The sequence below is a fragment of the Chiloscyllium punctatum genome, chromosome 37 (assembly GCF_047496795.1).
Source record: "Chiloscyllium punctatum isolate Juve2018m chromosome 37, sChiPun1.3, whole genome shotgun sequence".
Classification (NCBI taxonomy): Eukaryota; Metazoa; Chordata; class Chondrichthyes; order Orectolobiformes; family Hemiscylliidae; genus Chiloscyllium; species Chiloscyllium punctatum.
Genome location: NC_092775.1, coordinates 53,237,951 through 53,260,158, shown reverse-complemented (window position 1 = coordinate 53,260,158; position 22,208 = coordinate 53,237,951). Strand labels below are relative to the sequence as shown.

Below are 22,208 nucleotides of genomic sequence, written 5' to 3'. Positions count from 1 at the left end.
TTGTTTTGTGAGCAGTATCGGCAAATCATAGCATACAAAGACATATGGATCATGGGGTGTTTAGACAGAGCAAGGCACACAAGGTTATGGCTGCACAGGAGCTGCACAAAAACAAGATCAACATAAATTTGAAATTAGAGGCGTTCATTCAGCCCTCCGATAAGAGCAGGGAAGAAGCTGTTCTTGAACCTGTTGGTACGTGTGTTCAAGCTTCTATAGTGGTGACATAGCCAGATGTTAATTCACCCTTTCACTTCACCTCCTTCACACCCTGCAATATACTTGGTACGCCCAACAACTATCCAGGAGGGTCCAGATCTTTTGTTAATGACTGTGACAACTTCTGACAAAGTACCCAACTCTATCAGAGCTGAAAATGTGTTGCTGGAAAAGCGCAGCAGGTCAGGCAGCATCCAAGGAGCAGGAGAATCGACGTTTCAGGAATCAGCCCTTCTTCGTGCCCGAAACGTCGATTCCCCTGCCCCTTGGATGCTGCCTGACCTGCTGCGCTTTTCCAGCAACACATTTTCAGCTCTGATCTCCAGCATCTGCAGTCCTCACTTTTTCCACCCAACTCTATCAGTCAGTTATCCTAATAGTAGCCGTGCAGTGAGAGGTTTGCATGAGAAAATGAAAGACAGCAACTGGAACAGGAAATATTTGTTCCTGGGATGTGAGTGTCACTGTCTAGGCCAAAGGTAAAAATCACACAACACCAGGTCATAGTCCAACAGGTTTCTTTTGGGAGTACAAGCTTTTGGAGCGCTAGAACATTAATGAACCAGATGAGTTTTTATGAAAGTCAACAGCAGCTGAATGAGACCAGCCAGAAATGCAGCTAAAATGTTATCCCGACTCACCCCTCAGTGGCTCATAGTGTATGCTGCATAAACGATAGTTGCTAGTGAGTTAACATTTGATTTATAGATCGAGATTCTGAGCTCCCCTCTTGTGGTTTATAATCCTACCCTAATCTGTTCTTGCATAGCTCCCAATGTTTGTTATTCCTCCCGTAATCGTGTGAATGCTGACAGATAGGCAGCAGCGATTATCACTCCACCTGAGCTCATAAAGATTTGACCATCAAACAAATTCCATCCCAGAGTACTCTCCAGAGGAATTCTCTTCTAATACTCTTGCTGTTAATCTCTAGGCCGTACAATGTACCTGATTCCATTCAGCATGGGACCTGTGGGATCACCTTTGTCCAAGATCGGGATCCAGTTGACAGATTCTCCTTATGTCGTGGCAAGTATGAGGATCATGACTCGCATGGGATCAGCTGTACTGGAGACCCTGGGCAATGGCCAGTTTGTCAAATGCCTTCACTCAGTCGGATGCCCTTTACCTCTAAAGAGTGAGTTTGGTTTCAGCATCTTTAGATTAGTTGTTGCTATCTGGGTGTAGGAGAGGGAAAGAGAGAAGAGTTTTATTCTCCAATCTAACAGTTTTGTAATGAACTCTTTGGTGACAATCTGTCTCTGTATTTAGAACCACTGGTCAATAACTGGGCCTGCAATCCTGAGCTAACACTGGTCGCCCACATCCCTCAGCGCAGGGAGATTATTTCATTCGGGAGTGGTTATGGAGGTAACTCGCTGCTGGGAAAGAAGTGTTTTGCTCTCCGCATTGCCTCCCGGATTGGTGAAGAAGAGGGCTGGCTTGCTGAGCACATGCTGGTAAGCACATACAGGGGTTAACCCTCTTCTGCATATGTATCCGTGGAGCTTTTCAGTCATAACCTCTTTCCTGAGACACAGACAAATTGTAATAACCTGAATTTCATATTTAACCCTGGTCTTGAAGCCTCGACCATTGTTAGCTCTCTGGTCTCTGAATCAGGGTACATGGATCTAAGCCGCATTTGGGAACTTGGGAACATTATCCAGGTTGACAATCAGTGCAGCACTAAAGGAATATAACATCATTGAGTCTAGTGCCTTTAGGATGAGATGTTAAACTGAAGGCCCATCTGCTATCTCTTGTGGCTTTAAACAGTCTCACACCACTATTTTGAAGTTTCTTCCCTGGTATTCTGGTCAATATGTATCCATTAACCAACATCACTATTAATAATAAGTTGGCTGTATCACATTATTCTGGGATAAAGTGAGATTATCTGGACAAAGCCAGCAGGTCAGGCAGAATCTGTGATGAGAAGCCGAAGTTGTTTGAACTTTCATCAGGATTGAAGAGAAAGCAAAGTGTGAGAGTCTGGAAGGTGGTAGGAAAGGGGAAGGGAGGTTTGGTGGTGGCAGGATAAACACAGGAGAAACTCTGTGACACGGTGAAAGCCCAGGGAGATCAATTAGCAGAAGGTTTAATGAGGCATCAGCCAACAGGAGTAACAGTGACAAAAACCAAGGTTGAGGCAAATGAGACACCAACTGTCCCATCTGCTACACGGTGGCTCAGTGATTAGAGCTGCTACCTCACAGCATCAGGGACAGGCTAGATGCGGGAAGAATGTTCCTGTTGTTGGGGTACAGAATTCCACTGGTTCAGAAGTCTGAATGAAGAAATTTATCCTCATCTCAGTCCTGATTGACTTACCATATATTCTTAGACTGTGACCCCTATTTCTGGACTTCCCAACATCAGGAACATGCTTCCCACAGCCAGCCTGTCTAGTCCCATCAGGATTTTATATGTTTCTATGAGATCCCTTTATTTTTCTAATGTGTAATGAGTACAAGCCCAGTTAGTCTAGACTTTCTTCATCTGTCAGTCCTGCTATCCCAGGAATCAGTCTGGTGAATCTTCACTGGACTCCCTCAATAGTAAGAATATCCTTCCTCAGACGAGGAGACCAAAACTGCACACAAAACACACCTCGCCACGCCCTGTATAACTGCAGCAAGACACCCTTACTCCTATACATGAATCCTCGCGCTGTGAAGACTACCATGCCATTAGCTTTCCTCATCATCTGCTGCACCTGCACCTCACCTTTTCCTAAACTGTCACCATTATGATACAAAGTTAAAAATCACACAACCCCAGGTTATAGTCCAACAGGTTGAATTGGAACCACACTAGCTTTCGGAGCGCTGCTGAGGACACCTGATGAAGGAGCGTCGCTCCGAAAGCTAGTGTGGTTCCAATTAAACCTGTTGGACTATAACCTGGTGTTGTGTGATTTTTTTACTTTGTCCACCCCAGTCCAACACTGGCATCTCCAAATCATGACCATTATGATAGTAATCTGCCTTCCTGTTTTTGCCATTGAAGTGGATAACCTTACATTTATCCACATTATATTGCACATGCCGAGTATCTGCCCACTCAGCCAGTCTGTCCAAGTCACCCTGCAGCCTCTTAGCATCCTCCTTACAGTGTCATCTGCAAATTTGGAGATATTGCATTCAGTTCCTTCATCCAAATGATTAATATATGTTGTGAACAGCACTGAACCCCTCTCTACCCCACTCATCACTCTGCCACTCTGAAACGGATACGTTTATTCCAACTGTCTGCTTCTTGTCTGCCAACCAGTTCTCTATCCGTGTCAGTACATTACCTCTGATACCATGAACTGTCATTTTGTTATTAATCCCTTGTATGGGGCTTTGTCAAAAGCCTTTTGAAAGTGCAGATATAAAAATATCCACTCATTCACACTTGTCCACTCTACTGGCCACATCCTCCAAAACTTCTAGAAGATTTGTCAAGCATGATTTCCCTTCAGTGAATCCATATTGACTTGGACCAATCCTCTCACTGCTTTCCAAGTGCTCAGTAGGTTCATCCTTAATAACTGACTCCAGCATATTCCCCACTGTCGATGTCAGGCGAATCAGCTTATAATTCCCCATTTTCTCTCTCCCTCTTTTTATAAAGAATGGGGTTACATTAGGTACTCTCCAATGCCTTGGAACTCTTCCAGATTCTATAGAATGCTGGAAAATGATCACCAATGAGTCCCCTATTTCAAGGGTCCCTTCCTTAAAAACTCTGGGATGCAGAGTTTATTCACCAACTTACTCTTGTATTCTATTCTATTTTGCCCTCTGAATTAAACTCTTTGTCCTTCTCTCCTGAATTTTACATTTCTCCCAGTCCTCAGGTTTGCTGCTTTTTCTGGCCAATTTATATGCCTCCTGTTTGGATTTGACACTCTCCCTGATTTCCCCTGTTCACCATGGTTGAGCCATTTTCCCTGTTTTACTCTTATACCAGTACAAGTGTTGAAGTTCATCCCTGTGTTCTTTAAATGTCTGTGATTGCCTCTCCACTGTCAACCCCTTAATTATCCTTAGCCAACCTATCCTCATGCCATCAAAGTTTAATTCCACCCTCAGGTGACTGTGTGGTGTTTGCATGTTCTCCACGTGTCTACGTGGGTTTCCTCCAGTTTCCTCCCAGACTCCAAAGATGTGCAGGTTAGGTGGATTGACCATGCTAAATTGCCCATTGTGTCCAGGAATGTACAGATGAGGTGGATTAACCGTGGGACAGGCAGGGGAACAGGGATAGGGTAGGTGGGTGAATCTGGGTGGAATTCTCTTTTGAGGGTCGGTGTTGACTCGATGGGCTGAATGTCCTATGCAGGGGTTAGAATGTGGGCCAGGTGGACCTCATTGACCTTATGACCCTTGGTTGTGGTTTCTGGCCAATCAGGGAACCCTGGCTGACAGATATAATCAGGAGATTCACCGCAGTTAGGCAGTAGTGTGGGGGTAAAAAAAACAAAAAAAAATTAAACAAGGGTCTTGGGCTCTGAGGGAAAAAAAATAAACAGGAGATTCAAAGAGTCTCCTCACTCTAAGGTCTGGCTCTGAGCTGGCTGGTCAGAGTCCATGTACTGTGCATATGTAAATAAAGGGTGACTTGGTGACAGGGTATGGACCTATGTGCAGTTATTTCCACCTACTTCCACACTGTAGGGAATCTATCATCTGAAAACAACATGAAGGGAAAAGAGAAACCAGGATAAAGACCAACTCTACAAAACAAAGGGAAAGGCAAATAGATTGAATGAACTGATAGCAGAGTTGTTGAAATTGTTGTACAGTCCAGAGGCTCCAGTGGAGTTAGAATGAGAATTAGATTTTATTGTCACATGTATTTGAATACAGGAATACAGGAGTTTGTACAGTGAAAAGTGTACAAAATCACCATTCTGTGGCACCATCTTGGGGAACACTTTGTGAGGATTTAAGCTAGTTTGGCAGGGGGATAGGAACCAGAGTTACAGCTCAGAGGAGAAGGTAGTTGTTGAATGGGCAAAAATAGAATGCAGAGAGTCCATTAGGAAGGATACACAGTTGATAGGGCAAAGGGATGGGTTAAAGTGTGTCTGTTTCAATACAAGGAGTGTCAGGAATAAGAGTGAAGAACTTAAAGCATGGATCAGTTCTTGGAACTACGATGTTGTGGCCATATCGGAGGGAGATGGATCTCACTGGGGCAGGAATGGTTGCTGGATGTTCCAGGGTTTAGCTCTTTTAAAAGGAACAGGGAGGGGGGTAAAGGAGGAGGGGGAGTAGCATTGTTAATTAGAGAGTGCATGACAGCTTCAGAAAAGGAGATTGTTGATGAGGGTTTGTCCACGGAGTCAGTATGGGGTGGGAGTCAGTAACAGGAAAGGAGCTGACACTTTATTGGGTATTTGTTACAGAGCACCCCCCCCCCACCCCCACCCCACCCACCCCCGCGCCCCCAAACCCCAATAGCAGCAGAGAAATGGATGAACAGATTAGAGAGCAGATCCTGGAAAAGTGCAGATGTAACAGAGTTGTTGTTATGGGTGACTTCAACTTCCCCAATATTGATTGGAACCTCCATAGTGTAGATGTGGGTCTGGATGGAGCCAATTTTGTCAGGTGCATTCAGGAAGGATTCCTGACACAATACATAGATAGGCCGATTGGGGAAGGCCATATTGGATTTGGTGCTAGGCAACGAGGCAGGCATCGAGAACATTTCGATGACAGTGACCACAACTATCTCACCTTTACCAAAGCCATGTATAGGGATAGGAACAGACAGTGTGGGAGGTATTTAATTGGGGGAGGGGAAATTATACTGTTATTAGACAGGAGTTGTGGAATATAAATTGGGAATAATTGTTCTCTGGGAAATGGACAACAGAAACATGGAGGCTGTTTAAGGAGCACTTGTTGCGAGTGTTGGATAACTTTGTCCCACTGAGACAGGCAAGGAATGGTAAGGTGAAGGGGCCTTGGATAACAGGAGAAGAGGAGCTTCTCGTCAAGAGGAAGAAGGAAGCTTACTTAAGGTTGAAGACAGGATTCTTGGCAGTGCGGAGGAGCAGTGGGATCTTGGGATCTACTCACATAGATCCCTCAAAGTTGCCACCCAAGTTGATAGGGTTACTTAAGGTTGAGGAAACAAGGATCTGCTACAGCTTTAGAGGATTACAGGGCAGCTAGGAAAGAACTCAGAAATGGACTGAGGGGGCACAAAAAAGCAGGATGGATTAGAGAAAACCCAAAGGTGTGCTACACTTACATAAGGAATAAGACACTGATCAGAGAGAGTGTAGGGCCAATCAGGAACAGTGGAGGGAACATGTGCCTGGAGTCAGAAGAGATAGGGGAGGCCCTAAATGAGTTCTTGCTTCAGTATTCACTAGAGAGAGGGACCTTGTTGATAGTGAGAACACCATGGACCAGGTTAACATGCTTCAACAGATTGATATTAAGGAAGTGGATGTGCTGGAAATTCTGGGAAGCATCAAGATGGATAAGTCCCCAGGGCCAGACCAGATATATCCAAGGTTACTACGGGAAGTGAGAAACAAGATTGCTGTACCTATGGCGATGATCTTTACATCCTCACTTTCAACAGGATGTGTTCCTGATGATTGGAGGGAGGGGATGTTGTACCTCTGTTTAAGAAAGAGAATAGGGAAATGCCTGGGAATTACAGACCAGTTAGTCTTATATCTGTGGTAAGCAAGGTACTGGAAAGGATTCTGAGAGATAGGATTTATGACTATTTGAAAGAACATAGGTTGATTAAAGGTACTCAGCATGGCTTTGTGAGGGGAAGGTCATGCCTCACAAGTTTTATTGAGTTCTTTGCGGATGTGACAAGACAAGTGGATGAAGGTTGCGCAATGGATGTGGTGTATATGGATTTCAGTAAGGCATTTGATAAGGTTCCCCATGGTAGGCTTATTCAGAAAGTTAGCAGGAATGGGATGTAAGGAAATTTGTCTGACTGGATACAGAGTTCGCTATCAGGAAGAAGACAGCGAGTGGTAGTGGATGGAAAGATTTCTGCCTGAAGGTCGGTGACCAGTGGTGTCCCATAGGGATCAGTTCTTGGGCCTCTGCTCTTTGTAGTTTTTATAAATGACTTGGATGAGGAAGTGGAAGAGTGGGTTAGTATGTTTGCTGATGACAGAAAGGTCGGTGGTGTTGTAGATAGTGACGAGGGCTGTTGCAGGCTACAACAAGACATTGACAGGATGCAGAGCTGGGCTGAGAAGCAGCAGACAGAGTTCAACCTGGATAAATGCATAGTGATATGTTTTGGAAGGTAGAATTAGAATGCTGAATACAGAGTTAAAGACAGGATTCTTGGCAGTGTGGGGGAACAGCAGGATCTTGGGATCTACACACATAAATCCCTCAAAGTTGCCACCCAAGTTGATAGGGTTGTTAAGGAGGCGTATGGTGTGTTGGTTTTCATTAACAGGGCGATTGAGTTTAAGAGCCGCGAGGTTTTGTTGCAGCTCTATAAAACCCTGGTTCGACCACATTTGGAATATTGCATTCAGTTCTCTTCGCCTCATTATAGGAAGGATGTAGATGCTTTAGAGAGGGTGCAGAGCAGATTTATCAGGATGCTGCCTGGATTGGAGGGCAGATCTGATGAAGAAAGGTTGAGTGAGCTCAGACTTTTCACACTGGAGAGGAGGAGGAAGAGAGGTGACTTAACAGAAGTGTACAGGGTAATGGGAGGCATAGAGCGAGTAGATAACCAGAGGCTTTTCCCCAGGGTAGAAATGGCTGTTAAGAGGGGGTCATAATTATAAGATGATTGGAGGAAGGGATAGGGGAGATATCAAAGGTAGGTTCTTTATACAGAGAATAGTGGGTGTGTGGTATGCACTGCCAGTGGTGATAGTAGAGTCAGAGACATTAGGGACATTTAAGTGACTGAGTTGACGAGTGTCATGCTGGAAAAGCACAGCCTGTCAGGCAGCATCGAAGGATCAGGAGAATCGATGTTTCGGGCATTAGCCCTTCGTCAGGCTTATACTCAAAATGTTGATTCTCCTGCTCCTCAGATGCCGCCTAACAGGCTGTGCTTTTCCAGCAACACAGTCTTTGACTCTGATCCCCAGCATTTGCAGTCCTCACTTTCTCCACACTGAAGTGACTGCTGGACAAGCACATGGACTGTAGTAAATTGCAGGGAGTGTAGATTAGGTTGATCTTAGATTAAGATAAATGTTCGGCACAACATTGTGGGCCGAAGGACCTATGCTGTACTGTTCTGTTCTGTGTTCTATATTAGATACAAAAGACAGGATTAAAAACAGAAGCAGAAATCAAAAAAGAGCTGTTTGGATTATTCCCTCACCTCTGCCATCAGTCCTTACAACCAGAAAAACAAAGGCACAACGTCCATCACCCATCAAAATTGCTGGAAAAGCTCAGCAGGTCTGGCAGCATCCATGGAGAGAAATCAGAGTTAACGTTTCGGGTCCAGTGACCCTCAGAACTCTTGCAGTTTTGAGGAAGGGTCACAGGATCTGAAATGTTAACTCTGATTTCTCTCCACAGATGCTGCCCGACCTGCTGAGCTTTTCCAGCAATTTCTGTTTTTGTTTCCGATTTAAAGCGTCCGCAGTTCTGTCAATTTTTATCCACAAAGTCCATCCCTCAGTCTGTCAATTTTCCCTTGTCCCCACATACCACCGTAGCCAGAACACCACCACCTGCCCCATCAGGTGCCCACCGTGTTGAATCAATGGACAAGATGCCATTCCTTAGGTTAGGTTTCATTGAAGTGTTGCAGCTGGCCATGGTCAGAGTAGGAACAAAGATAAAGAATTAAAATAACAAGCAAACCAGAAACTTCAGTCATTTTTGAGACAGAGCAAAGGCATTCCACAAGGTGGTGCTCAGTGTTTGTTCCCCCGCCTCCCCCCGTAGAGGAGACCATGTGGTGAGTAGTGAATTATATAGACTAAACTGGAAAGAGTGTTTGAGGTCTTGGACATTGGGATGAGAGGAGGCTAAAAGGCAGGTGTTGCAGCTCCTATGCTTTCACAGGGAAGGGACCAGAAGAAGGTGAGGAGGTCTGACAGCTGGATGAAGATGTCATGAGTAAATGAGGCCTTCAGAATACTGAGGGGAGAAAGCAGGGAAGACCCTTACTCTCGTACCTGTCTTCAATCCTAATGAAAAGTCACTGCTTTGAAAATTTACCTGTGATTCTCTCCACACATATTGCCTGTCCTGCTGAGTGTTTCCAGTATTTTTGTTTTGATTATAGATTTACAGCATGGCAGGATTTTACTTTTGTATTCAGGTTTGGGCGATCTTGCTATGCAAATGTTGGAGGCCATGTTTCCAACACAACAGTGACTCCACTTCAAAAGTACATTTTTGCTGTAAGATGCTTTGGGTCATCAAGAGGTGATGAAAGGTGCTATACCAAACCAAAACCTTCATCTCATGCCCTCAGAAATGAGTCATATTTCCCAGTCTCACACTGAGCTTATGAATTTCTAGAGTTTAGTTTCAATGTCCGTTGGTGACTTTAGGAAGATGGCCTCATGGTGGATCATCTATTATCTATTTTAATGATCTGTTAGCCCAACCTAATCTCAAGGTGGATTTTGAATTTGATTAATTAAATCCAGAATGCAAAGGTAGTCTCAATAAGGATGACCATCCCTTCTCGCAAAAAAATCCACTTGATTTAAAGTGTCCTGAGGGGAGGAAATCTGTCAACTTGACCTAATTAGGTTAAGTTGTCATTCTATAGTAATGATGTGACAAGCCACTCTGTTAGGACAATTGAGCATCAAACCATGGCTTTGCTAGTGAGACCCACATCCCATAAGATAATTTTTCTGAAAACTTCTCATCAGCTTCTCTCCCTCCCCAGATCATGGGAGCGACCAACCCTAAAGGCCAGAAGAAGTACCTTGCTGCTGCATTCCCTAGTGCTTGTGGGAAAACAAACTTGGCCATGATGAATCCAACATTACCCGGTTGGAAAGTCGAGTGTGTGGGAGATGACATCGCCTGGCTGAAATTCGATGATCAAGGTCAGATCCAATGAAATAAGGCAGTCATTCAATAATTTAACTGAGGAAGTATCTGTTTTTTATTGTCTGTGAAAATCCAATGAGTTTATTAATGCATCCATTTATTGGGCCTTCCCACAGGTAAACTAAGAGCAATCAACCCAGAAAATGGCTTCTTTGGTGTAGCTCCTGGGACATCTATGAAGACAAATCCAAATGCAATGCACACCATCAGCAAGAACACCATCTACACCAATGTGGGAGAAACCAGCGATGGGGGTGTTTACTGGGAAGGAATCGATGAAACTCTGCCCCCAGGTATCACAGTGACTTCATGGAAAAACAAAAAATGGAGTCCTGATGATGGAGAACCATGTGCACACCCCAACTCCAGGTTCTGTACTCCTGCCAGACAGTGTCCAATTATTGACCCAAACTGGGAGTCTCCTGAAGGGGTCCCCATTGAAGGAATTATCTTCGGAGGACGGAGACCAAAAGGTACAATAGTCTAAACTGTAGAGCACCAGAACTAAACATGAGACACTGCTCCCTAACTGCAGTAGTTTTGTAGAGGACTGCTTCTCACTGAGTTCAGAAACTCTTCAACAGATCTTTAGTGAAAGTCTGGAAGTGGGACAACAGGGTAATGGTGTTAAATTGTTAATTATGTGGTGAATATGTGTACAGGAGATACCCATCTGGTTCAGCTAATGGCCTTCCAGGAAGGAAAGCTATCATCGTTGAGGCAAAAGTAAAGCAATAGACAGAAAATTTTAGGCTAATTAGCCTAACCTTGGTCGTGGCTAAGATTTTGGGAATCCGCTATGAAGAGTGAGATTTCGGAATACTTGGAAGTGTAAAGTAAAATAGGGTAAAGTCAGCATGGTTTCATCCAGGAGAGGTCATGCCTGACAAACCTGCTAGAATTCATTGAGGAAGTAACGACCAGGTTAGACCAAGGAGAGCCACTGGATGTTGTCTACCTGGACTTCAAGAAGGCCTTTGACAAGGTGCTGCACAGGAGGCTACTGAGTAAGATAAGGTACCATGGTGTTAGAGGTAAGGTGCTAGCATGGATAGAAGCTTGGCTGTCTTCCAGAAAGCAGCGATAAAAGGGTCTTTTTCAGGACGGCACCAGTGACAAGTGGTGTTCTGCAAAGCTCAGTGTTGGGACCACAACTTTTCACTTTATACATTAATGATCTAGATGAAGGAACTAAGGGAATTCTGGCTAAGTTTGTAAATGATACAAAGATAGGTAGAGGGACAGGTAGTATTGAGGTGGCAGGAAGGTTTGGAGAGTGGGCAAAGAAGTGACAGATGAAGTACAATGTGGGAAAGTGTGAGGTCTACACTTGTAGGAAGAATAGAGGCATGGACTATTTTCTGAATGGGGAGAAAAATCCAAAAGTCAGAAGTGCAAAGAGACTTAGGAGTTCTAGTCCAGGATTCTCTCAAGCTAAACTTGCAGGTTGAGTCAGTAGTTAGGAACGCAAATGCAGTGTTGGCATTTATTTTGAAAGGAGAAAGTGAGGACTGCAGATGCTGGAGATCAGAGCTGAAAATGTGTTGCTGGAAAAGTGCAGCAGGTCAGGCAGCGTCCAAGGAGCAGGAGGATCGATGTTTCGGGCATAAGCCCTTCTTCAGGATTCCTAAAGAAGGGCTTATGCCCGAAATGTCGATCCTCCTGCTCCTTGGACGCTGCCCGACCTGCTGCGCTTTTCCAGCAACATATTTTCAGCATTTATTTTGAAAGGACTTGAATATAAACACAGGGATGTATTTCTGAGGCTCTAATAAAGCTCTGGTTAGCACACATTTGGAGAACTGTGCGCAGTTCTGGGCCCCATGCCTCAGGAGGGATGCACTAGCCATGGAGCGTGTTCAGGGGAGGTTCATGAGTATGATGCCAGGAAAGAAAACCTTAACACATTTGAATCGTTTGATAATTCTGGGTCTGTACTCGATGGAGTTGAGATGGATGAGGGTGGAATCTAATTGAAATTTACAGAATTCTGAATGACCTGGACAGGATGGATGTTAGGAAGCTGTTTCCATTGGTAGGAGAGACTGGGGCCCAAGAGCTCAGACTTAGAGTAAAAGGAAGACCATTTAGACCAGAGATCAGGAGAAACGACTTCAGCCAGAGAGTGGTGAGTCTGTGGAGAACGCTGTGGAGGCCAGGTCATTGAGTATATTTAAGATGGAGGCAGATAAGTTCTTGATTGTCAAGGGCATCAAGGGTTACAGGGAGAAAGTGGGAGAATGAAGTTAAGAAACTTATCAGCCATGATTGAATGGAAGAGCAGACTCTATGGGTTGAATAGTGCTCCTATGTTTTACAGTCATATGGGCTTACCAGGTCTGTCCTACAGGTGACTCCAGCCACATAGCAATGTGGTTGCCTCTTGGTTGACCTCTGGGTAATTAAAGTCTAGATTAGAATGGTGCTGGAAAAGCACAGCACTTCAGGCAGCATCTGAGGAGCAGTAAAATCGACGTTTCAGGCAAAAGCCCTTCCTCAGGAACACAGGAATACATAGCCTGTATTCCTGATGAAGGGCTTTTGCCCGAAACATCGATTTTACTGCCCCTCGGATGCTGCCTGAACTGCTGTGCTTTTCCAGCACCATTCTAATCTAGACTCTGGTTTCCAGCATCTGCAGCCATTGTTTTTACCTCTGGGTAATTAAAGATGGGCAATAAATGCTGGTCTAACCTGCGACACACACAAGCCATAAACAAATACAAGAGAAAAACAACAGTTTGTTGCACAGTAACACCATAGTACACCTTAGTAATTAGAATAGCCCTTTCAGCCCACCTCTACATCAGGATCTATTCTCCACCTGAGCTTGCTTTTACTTCATCCCTGTCTCACCCTATCATCATAAACCTTTTCTCCGTGGTCTATTTTTATCATGCCCTGCAATGCGTACTCACCTCAATAATTCCTTACGGTCGTAAGTTCATCATTCAATCCTCGAGGTCAAGAATTTACAATTGGATTTGTTTGTCATCACGGTCTATTGATTGACCTTAGCCTTGGAGCCATCTTTACACCTAATCCGTCAAGCACCTTTATAACCTGAAAGGCCTTTCCTTGGAGACCTATTGTCTTCTATTTTATAGACAAAACATCCATGAACAATTCAATTTTCCCTTACAGGTGCAACCTCTCAGTTCTGGCCTCATGCTGATAAAATGCTTTTTGTTCCTTCTCTGGTGTCTCTGTCCTTTAGTGAAAATGGACGCTGGAAATCTGCACAGTATTCAAAATGTAGTCGAACAAACTCTCTCCCCTTGTTTGTGTTTCAGTTCTGTCCCTTTAGAAATTAATCCTAGTGTCTTATTGTTTTTTTATGGCTTTTTAAACTGTAACACCACAATATATTTATATCCAGATCTCTCTGATCCCCTAATTGACGTTGATGCATATTTTCCAAAGCGTCCTCTTCAGACCAAAACGCACTACCTGAAACTTTTGTATATTGACAAGCATTACTTCACAAAGTTAAAAATCACACAACACCAGGTTATAGTCCAACAGGTTTGTTTGGAAGAACTAGCTTTCGGAGCGCTGCTCCTTCATGCGGTGGTGTGATTGGTGTTGTGTGATTTTTAACTTTGTCCACCCTCCACATCATTATTTCATAGACATTTCTGTCATTCCATTACAGGTGTCCCTCTGGTTTATGAAGCTTTTAACTGGCAGCATGGAGTTTACATTGGGGCATCCATGAGATCAGAAGCTACAGCTGCAGCAGAACACAAAGGTATGTGGATAACCCCGGGACCTGATACACAATAAAACACCAGGACATAGAAAACACCAACATTGAGGGAATACAGACCACAGTAGCACTGAGACCCAGAACGTAGTAACACCAGGACACAGAATGCACCAATACTGGGCAGGCAAGTAACACAGGGTAAAAACAGGGTAAAAACAAGGACTGCAGATGCTGGAAACCAGAGTCTAGATGAGAGTGGTGCTGGAAAAGCACAGCAGTTCAGGCAGCATCCGAGGAGCAGGAAAATCGACATTTCGGACAAAAGCCCATAATCAGGAATGCAGGCAGAGTGCCTGAAGGGTGGAGAGATAAATGAGAGGAGGGTGGGGGTGGGGAGAAAGTAGCATAGAGTACAATAGGTGAGTGGGGGTGGGGATGGAGGTGATAGGTCAGAGAGGAGGGTGGAGGAAGGTAGCAAAGAGTACAATGGGTGAATGGGGGTGGAATGAAGGTGATAGGTCAGAGAGGAGGGTGGAGCGGTTAGGTGGAAAAGAAGATAGGCCGGTAGGACAGGTTGTGTGGACCGTGCTGAACTGGAAGGTTGGAACTGGGGTGAGGTGGGGGAAGGGGAAATGAGGAAACTGGTGAAGTCCACATTGATGCCCTGGGGTTGAAGTGTTCCGAGGTGGAAGATGAGGCGTTCTTCCTCCAGGCAGCGGGTGGTGAGGGAGTGGCGGTGAAGGAGGCCCAGGACCTCCATGTCCTCGGCAGAGTGGGAGGGGGAGTTGAAATGTTGGGCCACGGGGCAGTGTGGTTGATTGGTGCGGGTGTCCCAGAGATGTTCCCTAAAGCGCTCTGCTAGGAGGTGTCCTGTCTCCCCAATGTAGAGGAGACCACATCGGGAGCAACGGATACAATAAATGATATTGGTGGATGTGCAGGTAAAACTTTGATGGATGTGGAAGGCTCCTTTAGGGCCTTGGATGGAGGTGAGGGAGGAGGGGTGGGCACAGGTTTTGCAATTCCTGCGGTGGCAGGGGAAAGTGCCAGGATGGGAGGGTGGGTTGTGGGGGTGGGGGGGGGAATCTGACCAGGTAGTCACGGAGGGAACGGTCTTTGCGGAAGGCGGAAAGGGGTGGGGAGGGAAATATCTCCCTGGTGGTGGGGTCCGTTTGGAGGTGGCGGAAATGTCGGCAGATGATTTGGTTTAATGCGAAGGTTGGTAGGGTGGAAGGTGAGCACCAGGGGCGTTCTGTCCTTGATACGGTTGGAGGGGTAGGGTCTGAGGGCGGAGGTGCGGGATGTGGACGAGATGGATCTTTAACCACGTGGGAAGGGAAATTGCGGTCTCTAAAGAAGGAGGCCATCTAGTGTGTTCTGTGGTGGAACTGGTCCTTCTGGGAACAGATACGGCAGAGGCGGAGGAATTGGGAATACGGGATGGCATTTTTGGAGGAGGTAGGGTGGGAAGAGGTGTAATCCAGGTAGCTGTGGGAGTCGGTGGGTTTGTAAAAAATGTCGGTGTCAAGTCGGTCATCATTAATGGAGATGGAGAGATCCAGGAAGGGGAGGGAGGTGTCAGAGACATGGTCCAGGTAAATGTGAGGTCAGGGTGGAATGTGTTGGTGAAGTTGATAAATTGCTCAACCTCCTCGCGGGAGCACAAGGTGGCGCCAGTGCAGTCATCAATGTAGCGGAGGAAGAGGTGGGGAGTGGTGTCAGTGTAACTACGGAAGATCAACTGCTCTACATAGCCAACAAAGAGACAGGCATAGCTGGGGCCAGGAACACAGTAATATTGGGGAGGATCACAGAACAATGCAAATTAGTAATACTGGGACAGAATAGCTCAGTAATCCTGTGACACTGAGTATGCTAGTAATACTGAGACACCAGATCAGTAACTCAGGGACACTGAATATACCAGCAATCCTGGGACACGATAGATCAATGACTCTGGGAAACAGATTATACATTCAGTTCTTCTATAACGTGATAGTTGCGTTCATATGCAACCCCATATTATAGAAAAATCATGCTTTAAAAACAGCGCTTAAAGTGTTGGCACTGTAATCGCATTAAAGCCACCGCACAGTTTAAAAGTTGCCACTTTAGAAACACTATCCCCAATTCATCAATCATAAGTTTATGTGAGTAATATCGCTGGGAATACGATAGGTGGAAGGAGTTGAGGGCGAGGGTGATAGGCCGGAGAGGAGGTGGGGGCAGAGAGGTCGGGAAGAAGATTGCAGGTCAAGAGGGCGGTGCTGAATCCGAGGGTTGGGACTTAGATAAGGTGGGGGGAGGGGAAATGAGGAAGCTGGAGAAATCTACATTCTTCCTTCCACCTATCATATTCCCAGCACCCCTCCCCCAAATTCCCTCCCCCCTACCTTTTATCCCTGCCCACCTGGCACACCAGCCTCATTCCTGAAGAAGGGCTAATGCCCGAAATGCAATTCTCCTGCTCCTCGGATGCTGCCTGTCCTGCTGTCTTTTTCCAGCACCACATTTTTCAACTCTGGTCTCCAGCATCTGCAGTCCTCACTTTCTCCCAGAAACCCTAAGACACAAAGTATACCAGTAATGCTGGGATACAATAGATTAGTAAAACAGGGACACAGGTAATGCCAGTAAAAATGGAACGCGATATATTAGTAATGCTCGGGATACAGAGAAGACTGGGACTACCCAGGCACATTAGATCAGTAAACCTCAGATAAGCAGTCTACTGGTGATAGTGGGACACAACAGATAAGTAAACCAGAGACTCTAAGGATACCAGTAATATTGGGGCACAATACACAAGTAATGTGTGGACAGACTATACCCGTGATTCTTGGACATAGCACATCAGTAACAGTGGGGTACACTGTAAAGCACCAATACTGGGACACAATATGTCAGTAACACTAGGACACAGAGTTTTCCAGTAATACTGGGACACCACAGATCAGTAACTTTGGAACAGAAAATGTACCAGTAATACTCAGACACAATCGATCAGAAAAGCTGGGATACAGAGTACACCAGTAATACTGGTCCCTAATAGATGAGGAACCCTGAGACACAGGGTATGCAAGTAATTATAAGGGGACACAATAAATCAGGAATGCGAGAACACAAATCCATAATGCTTGGACTCAAAGTATACTAGTAATACTGGGACATAATAGATCAGTAAAGCTAGGACACAAAGTACCCCAGTAATACAATGGATAATAAACCATGGACACAGAATATATTATTAATACTGGCCACAATAGATCAGTATACCTAAGAAAAAGTGTACGCACGAAATACAGATTCCACATGGTAAGCTGCTCTGGAAGGTTAGATCGCACAGAATCTGGGGAAGCTTGCAAATTGGATAGACAATTGACGTGATGGTGGATAGAGTCAAGATTAGAGTGTTGCTGGAAAAGCACAGCAGGTCAGGCAGCATCCCGAGGAGCAGAAAAATCGATGTTTCAGGCAGGAGCCCTTCATCAGGAGGTGATTGATTCTGATCTCCAACATCTGCAGTCCTCACTTTCACCCCATGATGGTGGAAAGATGCTTGTCGGACTGGAGACCTGTGACTAGTGGAGTGCCTCAGGGGTCGGTGCTGGGCCCATTGCTGTTTGTTATCTATATCAATGATTTGGATGGGAATGTATAAGGCATGATTAATAAGTTTGCAGATGACACTAAAATAGGAGGTATCGTGGATGGTGAGGAAGTTTATCAGAAATTACAGCAGGACCTTGATTAGCTGGGGACGTGGGCCAATAAATGGCAAATGGAGGGTAATATAGATAAGTGTGAGGTCTTGCATTTTGGAAAGTCAAATCAAGGCAGGGGTTTCATGGTGAACAGTACGGCCTTAAGAAATGTAATGGAACAGAGGGATCTGGGAGTTCAGGTGCACTGTTCTCTGAAAGTGGAGTCACAGATAGACAGGGCAGTGAAGGAGGCTTTTGCCACACTGACAGGGCATTGAGTATAGAAGTTGGGAAGTTATGTTGCAGTTGTACACAATGTTGATGAGGACGCACTTGGAGTATTGTGTTCAGTTTTGATCATCTTGTTATAGGAAGGATGGTATTAAACTGGAAAGAGTGCAGAAGAAATTTACAAGGATGTTGCCAGGACTCGACAGTCTGAGTTATAGGGAGATGTTCAACAACTTGGACTTCTTTCTTTAGAGCATAGGAGACTGAGGGGGATCTAACAGAAGTGTATAAGATCATGAGAAGTATAGATGGGGTAAATGCACTCAGTCTTTTTCCCAGGGTTGGGGAATCGAGGACAGAAGTGCATCAGTTTGAGGTTAGAGGGGAAAGAATAAAAGGGAACCTGAGGGGCAACATTTTTACACAGAGGGTAATACACATATGGAATGAGCTGTCAGTGGAAGTGGTTGAGGCGGGTACATTAACAACATTTAAAAGGACAAATGCACGGATAGGAAATGTTTGGAAGGATATGGGCCAATGAAGTTGGGATAGTGTTGATGGACATTTTGGTTGGCACGTCCCAGTTTGGGTCAAAAGGCCTCTCTTCATGCTGTCGGACTGTATGATTCTATGACTGGGACACAGTAGATCAGTAAAGCTGGAACACAGAGTAATATTGGCACACATTAGATGAGTAAACCTAGGACCATAAGTACACCAGTGATACTGAGATACAATAAATCAATAAACCAGGGACACCAAATATACCATTAATACTGGCCACAATAGAGCAGTAAATACAGCAAGCAAGCATACCAGTAATACTGGTACACAATAAATCTGTATTGCTGGGACACAAAGTATACCAGTCATACTGGGACAGAGTAGATCAGTAACCTGAGGATAAAAAGCACACCATTAATATTGGGACATAAAGATGAGTAACTGGCAGACACAGAGTATACCAGCACTACCAGGACCCTATGCATCAGTAACCCTGGGACACAGAGCATACAGTAATAATCGGACACAACAGATCAGATTTTACCAGTAAAACTGGGACACAATACAATTGAGTAAACCAGTAATACTGAGTTAGAATAGATTTGTGATCCAGGAGCAGAGAACATGGTAGTTATAGTGTGCACAATAAATCAGTAAATTTAGGATGCAGTGTATACCATAAATACTTGGTAACTGTACAACATTCTGGATTAGTGGTGCTGGAAGAGCACAGCAGTTCAGGCAGCATCCAAGTAGCTTCCAAATCGACGTTTCGGGCAAAAGCCCTTCATCAGGAATAACTGTACAACATTAACTGTGGAACACAGAGTACACCGTGATACTTGGATACAATGGATCCGCAATGCTGGGACACAAAGAGATCAGTCATACAGGGATACAATAGATCCGTCACACTGGGATACAGATTTTACAGGAATTCTCATACACGGTAGCTCAGTATCCCAGCGATAGAGATAATGTCAATAATTCTGGAAAGTAATAGATCAGTAAGGCTGAGACACATAGTAGACCAATAATACTGGAATGCAACAGAACAGTAAGGCTGGAGCACAAAGTATACCAGTAATACTGGGATACAATAGATTAGTTATACTGGGTCACAGAGTAATACAGGGACACAATAGATCAGTAAACCAGGAACGCAGAGCATTTCAGTAATACTGGACACAATAGAAGAGTAAGGTACAGAAATAGGGTGTATAGTAATGCTTGAGCGGGATAGTTGCGCTGGGACACAGGAATTACCAGTATTAGTGGGACACAGTACATCAGTAACTCTGCAATGTAGATTAAAACAGTATTAGTGGACATAAGAGATCAGGAATAATAGGACGCAGAATATGCCAGTAATTCTGGGAGACACCAGATTAGTAAATCAGGGGCAGTGAGTATACCAGTAGAATGGGGACACAATAGTTCAGGAACCTGAAGGCACAGACTATACCATCACTATAACGGATAAAATGTATACAATAATACTATGACACTGTGTAAACCAATAAGACTGAGAACGCAATCGACCAGTATCCTTGTGAAACTGTGTCTACCAACAATAATAGGAAACAGGACCTTGAGACACAGTGTACACCAGTAATACTGGGAACACAATAGATCAGTAACCCTGGGCAATGGCGTATATCAGTAACATTGGGACACAATAGATGAGGAATACTGGGACTCAGTGGATCAGTAAATCAGGGACACAGAGAAGGACAGCCATACTGGAACACAACAGATAAATAATGGTGGTACATGAAGTATTCCAGTAAAACTGGGACTCCATAGATCAGTGATGCTGGGACACCAAGTATACCTGAAATATTGAGACATAACAGACCAGTAAACCTGGGACACAGAGGATACCAGTAATACTGTGGAGAAAGACTATACAGAAATACTGAGCACAATAGATCAGTAATCTTGTGAAACTGTGTCTACCAGTAATAATGGGAAACAGTATGTCAGTAATCTCAGAGCACAGGGTACATCAGTGTTAAAGTGGGACACAATTGATTAGTAATGCTGGGACGTAGAGTATACCAGTAACACTGGGACACAGGAAACCAGTAATCTACAGACAAAGAGTAATACTGGGACTCAGAATACAATTGACCAATAACCCTGGGACTCAGAATTTACCCGTAATAGTGAGTGGAATATTCTTTTGCAGAAGACAGTGTGCCTGGAGGTGGGATTGCGATTGAAGTGACACATTGGTGGCTCCCCATTGCCTTCCATTTCCACCAAAGCCAGGGTCTTGTTGGGACCTTCTCATTCTCCCTTCAATTGAGGCCTTTAAACGGTCAGTTTGTGATCATTTAATAAGGCATATTCCTAAATGGGCTAGAATGATCTGAGCTCCAGCAGGATGAGAAAGAACTGTTAATTCAGTAGGTCAATCTGTGGGAGCTGGCTGTCGGTGGGAGCAGGAGGCTGGGTGCCCGTGATCTGTACCAATCTGTGAATGATCAGTGGGCTGGACTGAGTGTATCACTGTGAAAAGTGTGTCACCTCTCCAGGAAATTCCAATAGTCACTGGAAGACCCCAGCCAATGTAAAGTGAGATAAGTGGATGTGGAGTGAAGAATCTAAGACGTTGACTTGCTCATATTTGTCCCCATATTAATGTGCAGTTAATTTGTTTTTTGTTGTCATCTCCAAGCCAGTTGTTCACTGTTGCTCTTGTCATTGTTTCTCAGGTAAGATCATTATGCATGACCCTTTCGCCATGCGGCCTTTCTTTGGCTACAACTTTGGGAGGTACCTGTCGCACTGGCTCAGCATGGAGCACAGGACCTGCTCAAAACTTCCCAAGATCTTCCACGTCAACTGGTTCCGCAAAGATAAACAGAACAACTTCCTGTGGCCAGGTTTCGGGGAGAACTGTCGAGTTCTGGAGTGGATGTTCCGGAGAATCGAGGGAGAGGACTGCGCCAAGATGTCTCCTTTGGGCTACATTCCCGCAGACGGTGCCCTCAACCTCAATGGTCTCAGCCACGTGAACATGGACGAAATCTTCAGTATTGACAAAGGATTCTGGGAAGAGGAAATCAAAGAGATCCGAAAATACTTTGACGATCAGGTCAACACTGACCTTCCCTGTGACGTGGCCAATCAGCTGTTGCAGTTGGAACAAAGAATAAGTCAGTTGTAATGAGAGAGTGAGACGCCAAAGATTGGGACACTCCTGGTTAAGGGAGCAAGTAACCAATCTGTGCAGACCAGGAGCGCCTACTTCCCTTGCTTAGCTGTTGACCTGTGTTGGGTTTATTTGCGTCACCATGAAAGATATCAGAGCAACAGTCCTCAATGCATCACGGATTAAGGAGGGAAAATTCAAGTAGAAAATTCTACATAATGATGTCTGCTGCACTGGCAATTTGTATGTCCCTGTTTCAGTGAGTCTGCTGTGTGTCTGTGTACTGTGTGTCAGTGTGTACCTGCTATACCTCTGTGTATATCTACTGTGTGCCTCTGTGTAAATGCCATCTCTCTGCGTGTCTCTCTGTTGTGTTCTCTAGCTGAGCACAGATCATGTTTGTTCAATAATTTGCAGTTCAGTGTTCCCATGTAAAGGATAGGCTGGCTTGTGGGTTGGTGGGGAGAATGAGAAGCAGGGGATGGGGAGGGATTAGGAGCTAAAATCCAAAACAAACAGAAATATTTTCTAATTATGACTCAATATTTATAGAATTAACAGACCCCAATCCTGATTTAAAACCCAATTGTAATCTATGCATTCAATGTGATTCATACTGCTTCATAGAATGTGGG

The 22,208-nt window shown here is 44.7% G+C and overlaps 1 protein-coding gene across 1 annotated transcript in view; it reads left to right on the top strand.

Moving 5' to 3' along the window:
• The window catches only part of LOC140463107 (phosphoenolpyruvate carboxykinase, cytosolic [GTP]-like), a 33,140-nt gene extending 11,392 nt beyond the window's left edge, over window positions 1-21,748 (top strand). Inside the window, exons 3-8 of the mRNA XM_072556834.1 lie at window positions 1,154-1,357; window positions 1,492-1,679; window positions 10,096-10,258; window positions 10,379-10,735; window positions 13,918-14,013; window positions 21,134-21,748. Coding sequence (XP_072412935.1) covers window positions 1,154-1,357; window positions 1,492-1,679; window positions 10,096-10,258; window positions 10,379-10,735; window positions 13,918-14,013; window positions 21,134-21,588 — 1,463 coding nt within the window. The 3' untranslated portion in view covers window positions 21,589-21,748. The remainder of the gene's footprint in view (window positions 1-1,153; window positions 1,358-1,491; window positions 1,680-10,095; window positions 10,259-10,378; window positions 10,736-13,917; window positions 14,014-21,133) is intronic.
• Window positions 21,749-22,208: the final 460 nt, after the last annotated feature.